This window comes from Mauremys reevesii, linkage group 2 (assembly GCF_016161935.1).
Source record: "Mauremys reevesii isolate NIE-2019 linkage group 2, ASM1616193v1, whole genome shotgun sequence".
In the NCBI taxonomy this organism is placed as follows: domain Eukaryota; kingdom Metazoa; phylum Chordata; order Testudines; family Geoemydidae; genus Mauremys; species Mauremys reevesii.
Genome location: NC_052624.1, coordinates 197,566,939 through 197,580,195, shown reverse-complemented (window position 1 = coordinate 197,580,195; position 13,257 = coordinate 197,566,939). Strand labels below are relative to the sequence as shown.

The 13,257-nt window shown below is 41.7% G+C and overlaps 1 protein-coding gene across 1 annotated transcript in view; it reads left to right on the top strand.

The window, feature by feature from the left end:
* Positions 1-13,257, top strand: part of LOC120397312 (centrosomal protein of 192 kDa-like) — a 189,227-nt gene that overhangs the window by 156,034 nt on the left and 19,936 nt on the right. Inside the window, exons 50-51 of the mRNA XM_039523013.1 lie at positions 5,831-5,936; positions 10,240-10,441. Of these exons, the coding sequence (XP_039378947.1) occupies positions 5,831-5,936; positions 10,240-10,441 (308 nt within the window). The remainder of the gene's footprint in view (positions 1-5,830; positions 5,937-10,239; positions 10,442-13,257) is intronic.

Sequence of the window (13,257 nt, the reverse complement as noted above, 5' to 3'; positions counted from 1 at the left end):
AATAAGGATTAGAAGCCTTTGGACCTTTTCAGGAGGAAGGCCACACTTTAGCTTCAAATTGCCAACTACCAAGCCCTGATGGCTAAATACAACTACGTAAACTATTTGAAACTGAGAGATTTTATTGCGATCAATTCAAGGCCGTTGTTCAGGAGAGACAGTTAGTAGCAAAATAACACTACAGTCTGCCCTCGACACAGCAGCCAGGTCCATCTCCGGCAGTGATGATGCGACATGCATCATGGTTCCATTTCTTGGGCTTCCCGAAGGAGGTACAGTCAGTCATCAAAGATCTTCCCTTTGAAAGCCCTAACCTCTTTGTGGAAAAGACTGATGCCTCTCTGCACATGCTGAAAGATTCTCAAACCACTCTCTGTTCTCTTGGCATCTATAAACTGGGACAAAAGAGGAAGTTTAGTCCACAGCCCCAGCACAAACCATGCACCTCCCAATATCTAGCTCAATGCTACTATGACCCACAGGGGAAGAAGAATAAATTTTTGAGGCATAAACGATCTGGCCTGTAGCCTTCCTCATCCCAGCCATCCTTATCCAAACACTAATTTTGATGTGTTGGTTGAGATATTGATAAACCACTCCCCCCATTTGCTACAGCCGACCATTGCCATCCACCCATTTGGCCACCAGACAGTAGAATTCTATGGCAGAATTCCGCAGCACTTGGGAACACACAAAATCAGACCAATAGGTCCTAGCAATCATTTGCAATGGGTACTGTATCCATTTTACCTCTCTGACCCCTCCATAACAACCTTCCCCATCCCTCTTCAGGGACTTTCTCATGAAAGTTTACTATGGCAAGAGGTAAGTAGTCTCCTCCAGTTAAGGAGCTATAGAACCACTACCTCAACATCTATGGTGCAAAGGGTTCTACTCGCTGTTTCCTAATACCCAAGAGGAAAGGAGGTTGGAGACCCATACTAGACCTCAGAGCTCTCAAGTTTGTCAAAGCTCAAAAATTCAAGATGGTCACTAGCAACGATTGTTCCAGCATTAGAATAGGGAGACTGGTTTTCATCCTTCAACCTTCAAGACACCTACTTTCATGTCTCAGTCCTACCGACTCTCAGACGATTTCTCAGATTTGCTCTGGGACAAGACAACTACCAGTACTCCCCTTAGGGCTATCATTGGCCCCTAGAGTATTTTCAAGGTTCTCTCAGTAGTGGACACGCACTTATGCTCCCAAGGGATCATGATTTACCCTTATCTGGATGATTGCCTCCTCAGAGCCTGGTCTCTGCAAGAGACTCACTGAGTCATCAAAACTGCAATGTGCTTGTTTACAGACCTGGGCTTACAGATCAACACCTAAAAATCAACCCTCGTTCCAGTGCAACACCTGAAATTCATAGGGGCCAACCTCGACTCGTTACAGGCCAGAGCTCTCCTACCTCAACACAGATTTCTCTCCATGGCCACACTCTCATAGTGTGAGATTAAGGCTCTCAGATCTCTCCATGGCCATACTCTCATTCAAAGTAGCCTGCAAACATCAACCAGACAGTGCCTCCAACTCTTGGGGCACATGACAGCAAGCACAACAATAATACCACATGCCAGGCTTCACATGTGATGCCTCCAGATGTGGTTCAGCTCAGTTTACAGACCAAAGAGGGACAGACTAGACAAACCTCTGTCACTACCCACCAGAATCAAGAACTCCTTAGATTGGTGGAAAGACCCAGCCAACGTTTGCAAGGGGATCCCCTTCTCCCAAACTCCCCTGTTGCTTCTCTGGTAGGGTGGAATGCCTTGTGTCATGAGGTTGTTTTAGATGTACAAGTGGTCACCCACAGGCATATCTCTTCACATCATCCTCCTCAAGCTAAGAGCGTCAGGAATGCCTGCGGTCACTTCCTCCCATTGGCCAAAGGATCGCACAAAACAGTTCTAACAGACAACCTAGCCTGTATGTACTATATGCACTTACCTGAACAAGAAATGTCCACACTGGTGCTCCAGAGCAGAGATAGGACAACACTGCCTGGGCGATGCTCTTGTCTCCACTGGGACAGAAACCTTCTCTATGCCTTTCCTCCATTTCTCCTACTATTGAAGTCCTGCTGAAAATAAAGAGAGACGGGGCACGTCTTGTACCCTTACCTTTCACAGCTCGTGACATGCTTGCCAGTCCCTCTCCAAGCCACTCCATACCTCCTCTGGCAGAATAAATGACGTACTCTACATCCCAACCTGAGGATTCTCTGCCTCAAAGCATGGCTCCTTCTTAGTTTCCAACATCTAGAAAGCTCCTGTTTGAAGGAGGTACAAGAGGTGTTACTACACAGTAGAAAGTCCTCAACATGACATACTTACTGCAAAAATGGTCCAGGTTTTGGACTTGGTATACTTTCCAACACATCTCCCTGACATCTGCAACTCTTCCACATATCTTTGATTATGCACTGACCCTAAAAAGATTGGGGCTCTCTGAGTCCACCTACCAGCTATAGCAGCCTTCCACCAACCAATAGAGGGATACTCAGTGCTGTCACACCCAACCACTAAAAGGTTCCTCAAGGGTATAATAAACCCTTTGCCACAACCTTGATTTCCTTCTCCCACATGGGACCTAAACCTGGTATTAAAAAGACTGACTAGGCCTCCCTTCAAACCCATGGCCACATGTTCACTTACATACATCTCAATGAAAATGGCCTTCCTGATAGCAATCACCTCGGCAAGGAGAATAGGAGAAATAGCAGTTCTGATGGCATTCCCTCCTCCCTTCCTTCTCTCCCCCCCCCCCCCCCCAGTTCTTTTGGGACAAGGTTACACTCAGGCCACATCCAAAATTCATTCCTAAGGCAACCTCCCCGTTCCACATGAACCAATTGATTCACCTTCCAATCTTCTACTCAAAGCCTTGCTGTGACAACAGGGAGCCTATATTACACGCAATAGATGTCAGGAGAGCCCTAGCCTTTTACCTGGATAGGCGAAGGCTTTCTGGAAGTCACCGAAGCTTTTCCTTTTTGTTGCAGAAAGATCAAAGGGCTAAGCAACATCACCCCAGAGGCTCTCCAAATGGGTCTCAAACTGCATTAGACAATGTTATCACAACATGACCCCTCCAGATAGTATTTGCATGCATTCCCCGAGGTTGATCTCTTGATATGTTTCCTTCTTCAAGAATGTCTCTATCTCAGAAATCTACAGAGCAGTGACATGGGCATCATACCACACCTTTGCAGAACAGTGTGCGATCACTGGGGACTCTGCCTCCATGCCATATTTGGCTCCACAGTATTATCTGTAACTAACCTGACTTCAAAGTCCCAGCCCTCCGGTGGGCATGCTGCTCAAGAGTCGCCTACTGTGGAGAGCCCATAGGGATACTACTTGAAGGCGTTACTCACCTTGTGCAATAACCATGGTTCTTCAAGATGTGTCCCTCTATGGGTGCTCCGCAGCCCACATCTCTCCCCTCTACTTCAGAGTTCTTATCAATGACTCTGCGATAGAGAAAGAACTGAGGGGGGTTAGCCTGTATGCCCTGACTAGCCTTGTGGCGAGGCACGAGGGGAGGCAGCACATGTATGGGCCTAGCAGACACTGCTTCTGAAGTTCTTCAATCTGCAGCGCAGGGGCGCAAGCACTCCTACAGTGGAGCAACCATAGGGGAAACGTGTTTAAGAACCATCGTTACTGCATAAGGTGAATAACTTCTTCATCTTACAGAGATAGATTAAAAGATACAGGTAGTAGAAAATAATATACTGACATTAATGGGAGGTAGCCAGAGGGTAGACTGTGTGTACATGGAAGAAGTGAGGGAAAAGATGAACTTGGAGCTTTCGGTGGAGAAGGGCATGTTTGAGCTGGGCGTAACATAAGAATGGAAAAAGAATGGCCAGTAAGAAAGGATGTGGAAGATTGAGGATATGATGGAAAGACTCTGTCAAGAGAAGTTTGAAAAGAAAAGGACTGGAACCCATGCCATCAACTGGGAGTGACAAAGAATCACAGGCACCTCAACTCCCTGTAAAGAGGAAAAGGAGTTGAGAAGTGAAGTACCTTTTGAGTTGAAGTTTCTCACATAAGATCAAATTGTGGCAGACTTTAGTTTTAACTTTCAGACTCACGTGACTGATTTGTTTCTATATTAACTTCTTCAAATATGAAGCACTGCTAGAGATGCATCCCAAATTAATTCCTGTGGGTGGGGCTTGGGGTTGTCTCAAAATGAACCATTCTGCCAATTTTTTTGTTAGTTCCATTCTTATCCCAACAAAGGCTTGCTCTACAAACTAGATGTCAAAGATCACTAGACCCAAACCAGTTAGACTTTAGACTGCCCACCCAGCTCTTTAGCTTAATACCAACAAAATCTGTCTCCAAGACAGATTGTATTTCTCATTGTTTGTATTCTGACAGGGAAGTAGCTCCAAGGTCAGATGTCTCATGCAGGATATTTGTAAATCCACATTCATTAATCTCGCATTTTGGCATTTGCTTGGGTCTTGTATTCTGTTGTGTGTGATATTTCTGTATTACAAAATGTAATCAATTTCTTCAACATCTTGGGAGGAAGGAAGACCAGCCACTCAGGCTCATCCATTTAATTCTGTTCTGCTGCATTGACATGGCTTGAAATTGTCTGCTGTTTCATTCTCCTGGGAGTCAGCCACCAGATGTGAGGGGTGCCTACCTGCAAATGTCTCCTGTACACTTAAGATAGCTGAGACTGCCTCCAACATCCCCCTTGAGACATTCTAGAAAGATTTCCATAAGTCCAAATCAAGACCAGCCTGGAGTGCTTCCAAGGGTAAACTCTAAAAGTAATGGCCTGATTTCACTGTGGCTACTGAGTCCCAAGGCTCTGTCAGCACTGCAAGCATTGGAGCAAACCTAGAATTCCCAGTGTAATTTCACCTCCAAAATGCCTGATACACTCATGCTCAAAGTAGAAAGGTTCCTCAGATTCCAGATGCACTTGAACTCTCAGCACTTTGTCAGTATTACAGAGTTCTGGCGCATCTGATGAGGTGGAGTCTTTCAAAGAAGAGGTCAAGACTCAAAAGAATTGGAAAAAGTGAGCACTTCTGACATATCGGTGCTCCTAACTTCCTGCAGCTTTGTAAGAAGATCTTTTTAATTCCAGTGTACTCTCTTTGTACCCATGTTCATAGCATAGGACTATTAGTGTGCTCTGATTTAGCCAAACTTTGTGTTCTTCTGAGACCATGAAGTCCTCAGTGGACTTCAAGGCATCCTCTGGCCTTGCATTAGGATTGGTGGGAGCCTTCAGTGCAATTGGAATGCTTTTATTTTCACCAAAATCATTGGCAACTGCAAGGAAAAGAGGAGGAAAGCTGGCTTTTATGTTGACTGGTTTAAAGGGTGCCTTAAATATTCCTTACCCAAGTCACGTTGCCCTGACAGTATAAGCTAGAGCCCACAAGTCCTATTTTCAATGAGCACAACAAAACTATCTTCTCTAGGGGTTCTGGAACATATAGCCAGCTTCCTGCTTTCTCCAAGGCAGACAAGGACAACTTTTACAACCATTGGCATTTACATTTAAGTGGAGTGTACATATATGCACTTACTCTCTTGGTTTTGAAACATACAGGGACCACAAATTGCAGTAATACATAGGATATAAATGTAATACTAGGAATGACGTTTATCCACTGCATTAAGATCTAGAACTTTAAAGTCATATATCTAACGTTCGCTCTTACAGTGTTCAGTGATTTTTATATGTCATGAGTTATGATGTGCAAAGAGAATGAAAGTATAGATATTCAGTTTTGTATGTAGATACTATAGTTTTTACTGCCTTTTTTTGTTGTTTGTTTAGGACCAGTATCTTAATTCTTGTGAGTCCTAATCCATCACTTGCCACAAAGCCCTCAGTATTTCCTTGGAGTGGTCTAATTTATGTACATTGTGACAATGGACAAAAGGTAAAAGTGGTTTTCTTAAAGTTTCCATGAAGTCTTAAGATAATTATTGATTACCATACTGCTAAAAGTCGGTTTAATTTTGGGACACTAATTCATTACTTTACCATTCCACTAAAATTACTTTTCCCATGAAAGTCTGTTCTGTAAACCTTTAAAGATAATATTAAAACCCATTGGGGATAAAACCATTCAAGCAGGGGTTTATTTAAATGTAAAGATAGGTTACAGACACTTAATGGGGAATATTTCATTTAATTGAATAGGTTAAAGCTGTTGTTTTGGGATCCAAAGGTTCTTGGTTTGATAGGGGTTGTCAGTCTTTGAAGAAGAATGGTGGGCTCCTTAAATTAACTGAGTTATAGCTAAAATTGCCACACCTGTTAAGCACTTACTTGCTAAATTAAAGTACAAAGCGTATGAGATACTAATGTACGAAGAACTATAATAGTTTGTTGCTAGACAAGGGTGGTGAGCACTTGCTTGTTTTGGGCCTGATTCAGCAAAACGTACCTAGCTTTCTGGAGTCTGCAGAACTGTAAAAAGCAATAGACTAGGTCTGTGGCAAGGAGGATGGGCAAGAGAAAACTACAATCTTAGAGACCTTTTGGGAAGAGAAGCGAGGTCGAGAATGGGGTAAGATGAGGAAGTGAGAAAATGGGGTACCACAGAAATCAGCTCAAGATGTACTTTATTGTAGAAAAAACTGTGGTGAAGACAGAGAAGGTATAACAGAAACAATGGATGTAGCAAATAGGGTTTGATCAAATTGTATTTGTCCATTCAACTAACTTTAACTATATTGAAATTTGTTAATTTGCTTAAATGCTATTTTATGGTGTTTGACCTGCCAAACATGTTTAAGCAAATAAATAATAAATTAATACTTGTGGAATTCAAATATAGTTCGTGAATACTTTTTATTTGACCAGCACTTACTACTATAGTGGCCCCATTTAAAGTTCATTCCAATTTTAGAGGTATCACCATTTCCAGCTGTATTCCCCATTTTAAGTGTAGAGAATATCACTGTAATCAATAGTATCTCTAATCAGACTATACTTTAAGAATATTCAGAAGGCTGCATTGTTGTTTGTTTTAAAAAACAACTGTTGGTTAGAGGAAGGGGCACAGCCTCTTTGAAGTGCATAATGTCACCAGTATTTTTCATCTTGCCTGTTAAGCTTAGTTCTCAGGCTAGTAGGTTTTGGGTAAATGCTTCCATCCTTGTTTGCGAAACATTAAGTTTACAATGCACACACTATTTTAAACTTTAAAAATGAGACCACATATCTTCAAAATTGTTTACAGCCATCTGAAAGTGTTTCTCTCTCAAGTGAAAGTGTCATACCTACTTTTAGGGGAGGAAGAATAAAATCTGGTAAACTACGTAGGGAGTCACTTGATTGAAAATACTAGTATTTTGACACTGTAGTGGAATCATTTGTTTTCTAATATAAACCCTTTTACAATCAAAAAACAAATACACATTAGAATTATCGTTCCTTCAAACTATTTTTCTTTAATGGTTTACTTAAAGATTTATGAAACCAAGGATAAAGGATAGGATGGCGTATTCACTGACATGGGAAATATAAAATCAGATTAACCAGATTAAAAAAGGTATAGTAGTATCATCTTGAGAGAGAGAGAGAGAGAGAGGAAGAAGAATGTGACTAAAAAGCTTTCTAAAGTTATATTATTCTGCACTTGTGACCATGCTCACACAAGAATTTTCAGTTGAGAGTTTCATACTGGGACAATTTTAGTCCCTAAATTAGTAGAAGAAATGTAATGATTCTGTGAGTGCTTGCTGTGTCCATTATATAGAAGGTGTGTGTGTCTCATGCATCAATGGAGGAGAGTTTTTTTTCCTTAACGATATCCATAGGGACAACTCTACTCTTTGTCGCCTCTTGCTCTGTACCAAGTGTATAAAGGGTGGAGTCATCGCACCCCAACTTCAGTTCCTTCTTACTGCTTTTGGTGTGTAGTTATTTCTTAAACAACCTGTAGACCCAGAACCCTAAGTATCTTTCCTAATGGTTTGCTGGTCCTTGGGACATATATTTTTATTTTATTTCTTAGAAATCTCTTATTTTTGTTTTGCTTAGAGTTTAGGCTCAGTTGGGCCTCTGGACCTTACTGGGTACCAGCTGACTCTAAGTCACAGTCCCTCAGCTTTAACCTCATTCTGTTGCTGGAAACCCAGGTCATCAGTGACATTAATTCATGCTTTCTGAAATGCTTAGGTGAGGGGCGCATTTGAGGCAAGTGTTCCATCTGCAGGGGCATTAAAACCAGAACAAAGAAACAGACAGAAATGACTCCAGTGTCTCATCATGGGGGCTGTCTTAAGGCTGGTGTCTGAGCCCCCTCATTCTTTAGAAGGGGCTTTGAAGAGTTTTTCCCAAGCGCTACCCCTATTTTGTCCACCGCGGGAAGTAGGAGCTCACCACTGCTGGATCTTTCTGAGCGACTCAGTGCTTTAGAGCAGTCTCACTCAGAAAAGGAAGTCAGCATCAGGTTCATCAATATCTCAAAGAATGCACTCCTCTGAAATCTATTCCAGTATCTATGCTAAAGTGCATCCTTCAGACTGCTCCCCAGTTCTGGCTGAAATGGTCTCTCCTAACCCTGAACCATTAACTCCAATGCCCTCTCATTAGGCCACCAAGGCTGGCTCTTGCTGCAGCTGAGGCACTGGATTGTTCTTTGCTGATCTTGGCAGAACCACTACAGTTCTCGGTACTATCTGTGCTGTGGTTAGAAATCCCTATCACTCAGCGGCAGTCCAGGGTGTCCTACTTAATAGCAGGAAGCCTTTTACAAAGGCTACTTGCATGAGTAAGTGGAAACAGTTCTCTTTCTAGGCAGCTTCCTGGAATCTGTCACCTTCCCTACATTGATTTAAGACATTCTAGACACACTTTCTCACATCAATCACTCTGTTCAATCCTTCATGTGTCTTAAAGTTCCTTTGGCCACAATTTCAGCATTTCATCCTAAAATCAGTGGTAAAACTGAGTTCACCAATCCTGTCACGGCCAGATTACTTAAGTCTAGATAATTATTCCCTCCTGTTTGTGACCCAGTGCCCATTAGGGACTTCAAATTTAGTATCGTCTGCTCTTTTGAGTCCCCCATTTCAAACCCTCTGCATCTCTCACTTAAGTAGGCTTCCTGATGGTCATCACTTCAGCCAGGAGAGAGAGGGAATTGCAGGCACTTGTCATGGATCCCCAGAACTGTTTTTTTTTAATATGGACAAGTTCAGCTCAGACCTCATCCAAAATTTCTGTCAAAGGTGGTTTCAGATTTCCACCTTAATCTCTATACTTACCTGTTCTCTCCCCCTTCCCCCCGCCACATCTTCACAAGGGTGAAGAAAAGCTGCACCCCCTAGATGTTGAGCTTTTGTCATTTTATCTGGACAGAACAAACCTTTCAGGGTCTATACCTAGTTGCTTGTTTCCTATGGAGAACATATGAAGGGACACCCAATTATGATTCAGACTCTCAAAATGGATTATCAGTTGCATCTCTTATGTTGTAATGGGCAGGATGCTACCTGAAAAGTTGATGGCATGCACTACCAGGACATATGCAGCCTTGGCAGCATTAGTGGTGCATGTCCCTATTATGGATATTTGGAGACCAGTGGTGTCGTCTTCTGGCCACACATTTATTGCCTAACACTGCATCAGGAAGTGACACAGAGGTGGGAAAAGCAGTCTTGAAGTCCTTCCAATGAGCCTCTGAGACACAACACATTTGATAAGAGCTTCATAATCACCTACAATGCAATGGACATAACCAAGCACTCGAAGAACTAGAGTTTACTCACCTTCTCTTAATTGTTGCATATGTCCATTACGTGAACCACTCTCCTTCCCCAACACATTGGAGTCTATCTTTGGTTTTCGGCACTAAGAAACTGAAGGGAGAGGTATGATAATGTCACCCTTTATACCCTGGACATAGAGCACAAGGAGATAAGATAGGACAAAGCCACCCTAACAGATACTGCTAGGGAATACTCTCCATTGATGGATGAGACGCACGCACACCTGCAGTGTAATGGACATGTGCAACATGTATCTCTAAGAACAACAGTTCTGAGAAGGTGAGTAACCATTTTTTTTCTATTTGTTAAAGCCATTGATACATGGTTACTGCTTTTGTACTATTGAGGCATGAGTAGAGCTTGTTGGAATGTGTGTGTCTCAAAGTAAATAAGAACTAGCCATTTGGATTGACTTGTAATATAACATTGTTCTTTTTTTACCCCAAAATTGTGCAAAAGTTCATTAAAGTTCAGATTCGAGAAAACATTGCCCAGGATGTATCTTCAACAGGCTCAGCATCTAAAAAGCTTGATGTCCTCACACCACCATCTGTGTCTGTCATTCATATGATAAAACCACTTCCAAAGCTACCTTCAACAAAAGTTGAAATAAAGAACAGAGCTATTATTTTTCCTGAAACAAGATTTGGTGAAAGCTCAGGTAATATCAATTATTCATAAAATTACCACTTCTGCTAGCATTAAATGTTCAGCATTTAAGTTTGCTACATTGCAAGATTGAAAATCACTTATTCATCATTTTTATTCCTTTAGTGACTAGCATGACCAGCCAAACCCACTCTTTTGATGTAATTTCATGTAATGAAAGTTTTATGTCTGCAGAGCTCTTAATTTTTTTGAACACAATATAGCCACATACATTTCTGATAGATTGTGTACAAATACCTTAATGTTGAGAAGTTTCGTAGATAATGTTTCTCTAAGAGGGCATTCGTGATAAATGAAGGGGACGGAGGTAGCTCCCTTTATGGACACCCAGACAGCCAGTTAGCTATAAAATTCCTCTTAGTAGCTGTTCTCTTCTTGCTTTACCTGTAAAGGGTTAACAAGCCCATAGGTAAAAGGAAAGGAGTAGGCACCTGACCAAAAGAGCCAATGGGAGGGCTAGAACTTTTTAGAATTGGGAAAAAGCTTCCTTTTGTCTGTGTGTTGTGATTCTCCAAGGAAGAGGGGATCAGGGCAGCAGTTATGCTGTGAGAAGCTTTAAGACAGGTATGAAAAACCATCAGATCATACCTAGAGATTGCCTATCTGAAACCCCAGATATGTAAGTAAATTAGGAAATGTCTAGGAAGACGCGATTATGTTTATTTCTACTTATTTCTTATTGCTTGTGGACTCTTTTGTGCTAACCCCAAATGCTTTTTGTTTTGCTTGTATACTTTAAGCTGGACTTCAAGAAGGTTATTCTTGATGTTTAATTTTTGTAAGTAGGTTTTTTTAAATCTAGCAAAAGCCTAAGTTCCAGATATATTTTCTTTCTTTTTGTTTTTAATAAAATTTATCTTTTTTAATAACAGGATTGGTTTTTCGGTGTCTTAAGAGGTTTGTGCATATGTTGTTTAATTAGCTGGTGGCAACAGCTGATTTCCTTTATTTTCTTTCTTTCTCAGCTCTTTCCTAGGGGGGTGGGGTGAAAAGGCTTGAGGGTTGTCATAGGTCTCACCCCCACTTGGAGCTGTTGGGTTCCAATATGGGGACCTGCATGGATTTATCTAAACTTAAATCCTAGTTTAGATCTGGTAAAAGCTGCCACCACCCAATAATGTACGTGTATTGGGACACAGTCCTTCCCCAAACAGATTCAATCTCCCTGAATCTCTACACACAGGGAAGCAGCCCACTTCCCCCCTCCCTCTCTCCTAGCCACTCTAGAGAGATTCACTCCGATTCAACCCTGTGAATCAACCTCGGGAGGAACTCACTCTTCCCCCCTCCCCTTCCCTTGAATCTCCACAAGAGAAGGAATTAACCAAGTCCAAAGAAAATAATTTATTAAAAGAACAAAAAGAAAGTACACTATCTCTGTATTACCAGGATGCAAAAATACAGGGTCTAAACTTATCCATCTCTGGAGAGAATCCCCCCTCCTTTCTTTCTCAGTAAAAGCAATAACAGTACAGAAGTAAAGAAATTCTATAGCAAACTCACAATTGCAAATGTAGAAATCAAATGATAAGACTAATCCGCCTTTCTAATTAATACTCACTATTGGATAGTAGGAACTACTCCAGGAGAACTTGGAGACATGTCTGGTCTCTCTTAGATCCAAAAAGAGAACGCACAATCCAACAAAGAACACAGACAAAGGCTTCCCTCCACAGAGATTTGAAATTATCCTGTCCCTTGATTGGTCCTCTGGTCAGGTGTTTTTCAGGTTACTGAGCTTGTTAACCCTTTCCAGGTAAAAGAGACCTTAACCCTGATCTGTTTATTTATGACAAGGGTACCCTACAGGGAGGAATTCCCAAGTGTGCCTTCCTGGGTCCTTTTTTTTTTTTTTTTTTTTTTTTTGCACTTGGGTGGTGGCAGCATCTCATCCAAGGTCAGAGAGAACTGTGACCTTGGGAGTTTAATGCCAGCCTGGAGTGGCCCTTGCAAGCCCCCACCTTCTGCACTCAAAGTGCCAGAGTGGGGAAACAGCCTTCACAGCATTGTTGGTAATAAAGTAGAACTGTGAACCCTCAGTCTGTTTCTGTAAGTCTAAGAATGCTCAAAACTACTGTATTAAATTGCCTTGCCACTAGGTAACTACTGAATTTTCTCCAATATCAGCCATTTGTTACAGCTAATAGATCAGGAGTTACATAGTGATATAGTGGCTTTATAGTTTACTGAATCATAATACTCCAAGAATTTTCTAGGCTTATTTAATCAATTCATTTTTTCCTATTATATTATTTTGAGGGAAAGCTATGTTTTGTGAAACTGAGATGGATGTTCTCTTCCCATTCCTCCCGCCTGTAAATATCTGCCTAGTTTAATATAAACAGCTCAACTCCTTAAAATGCTACCTCAGGGAGATCTGATTTTGAAGGTACTGTTATGAGCACTGGCTTTATTTGCCTGGGAAAGGTTCATGATATTTCAAGGTATGAAATGTGTTCCAAGATGTAACTTTGACCCATCATCTTCTGAGAATACCATCAGGTGATTATTCTTGGCCTCCTTCAGGTCAAAGTTAATGTTATTGTTTCATGGTCCACATTGAGTTTTCACCATGTTTGGAGTTAGGGCTGTGTTGGAGACTTGGATACAGGTTTTGCTCAAATAGCCCCACAGTGAAGCTTCAGCAGCCACTATGTGCAGTGAACATCAAAGCTTCAGTAGCTAAAATGCCAGTGCTGGAAGCTTTGATTCTGTTTTCCCAAGGTCTGGACTTAAAGGAAAAGGCATCAGATGTCCAGGAGTAAATAGTAAGGTCAGACACGACAAAGATGTAGAGAATGAGTTTGT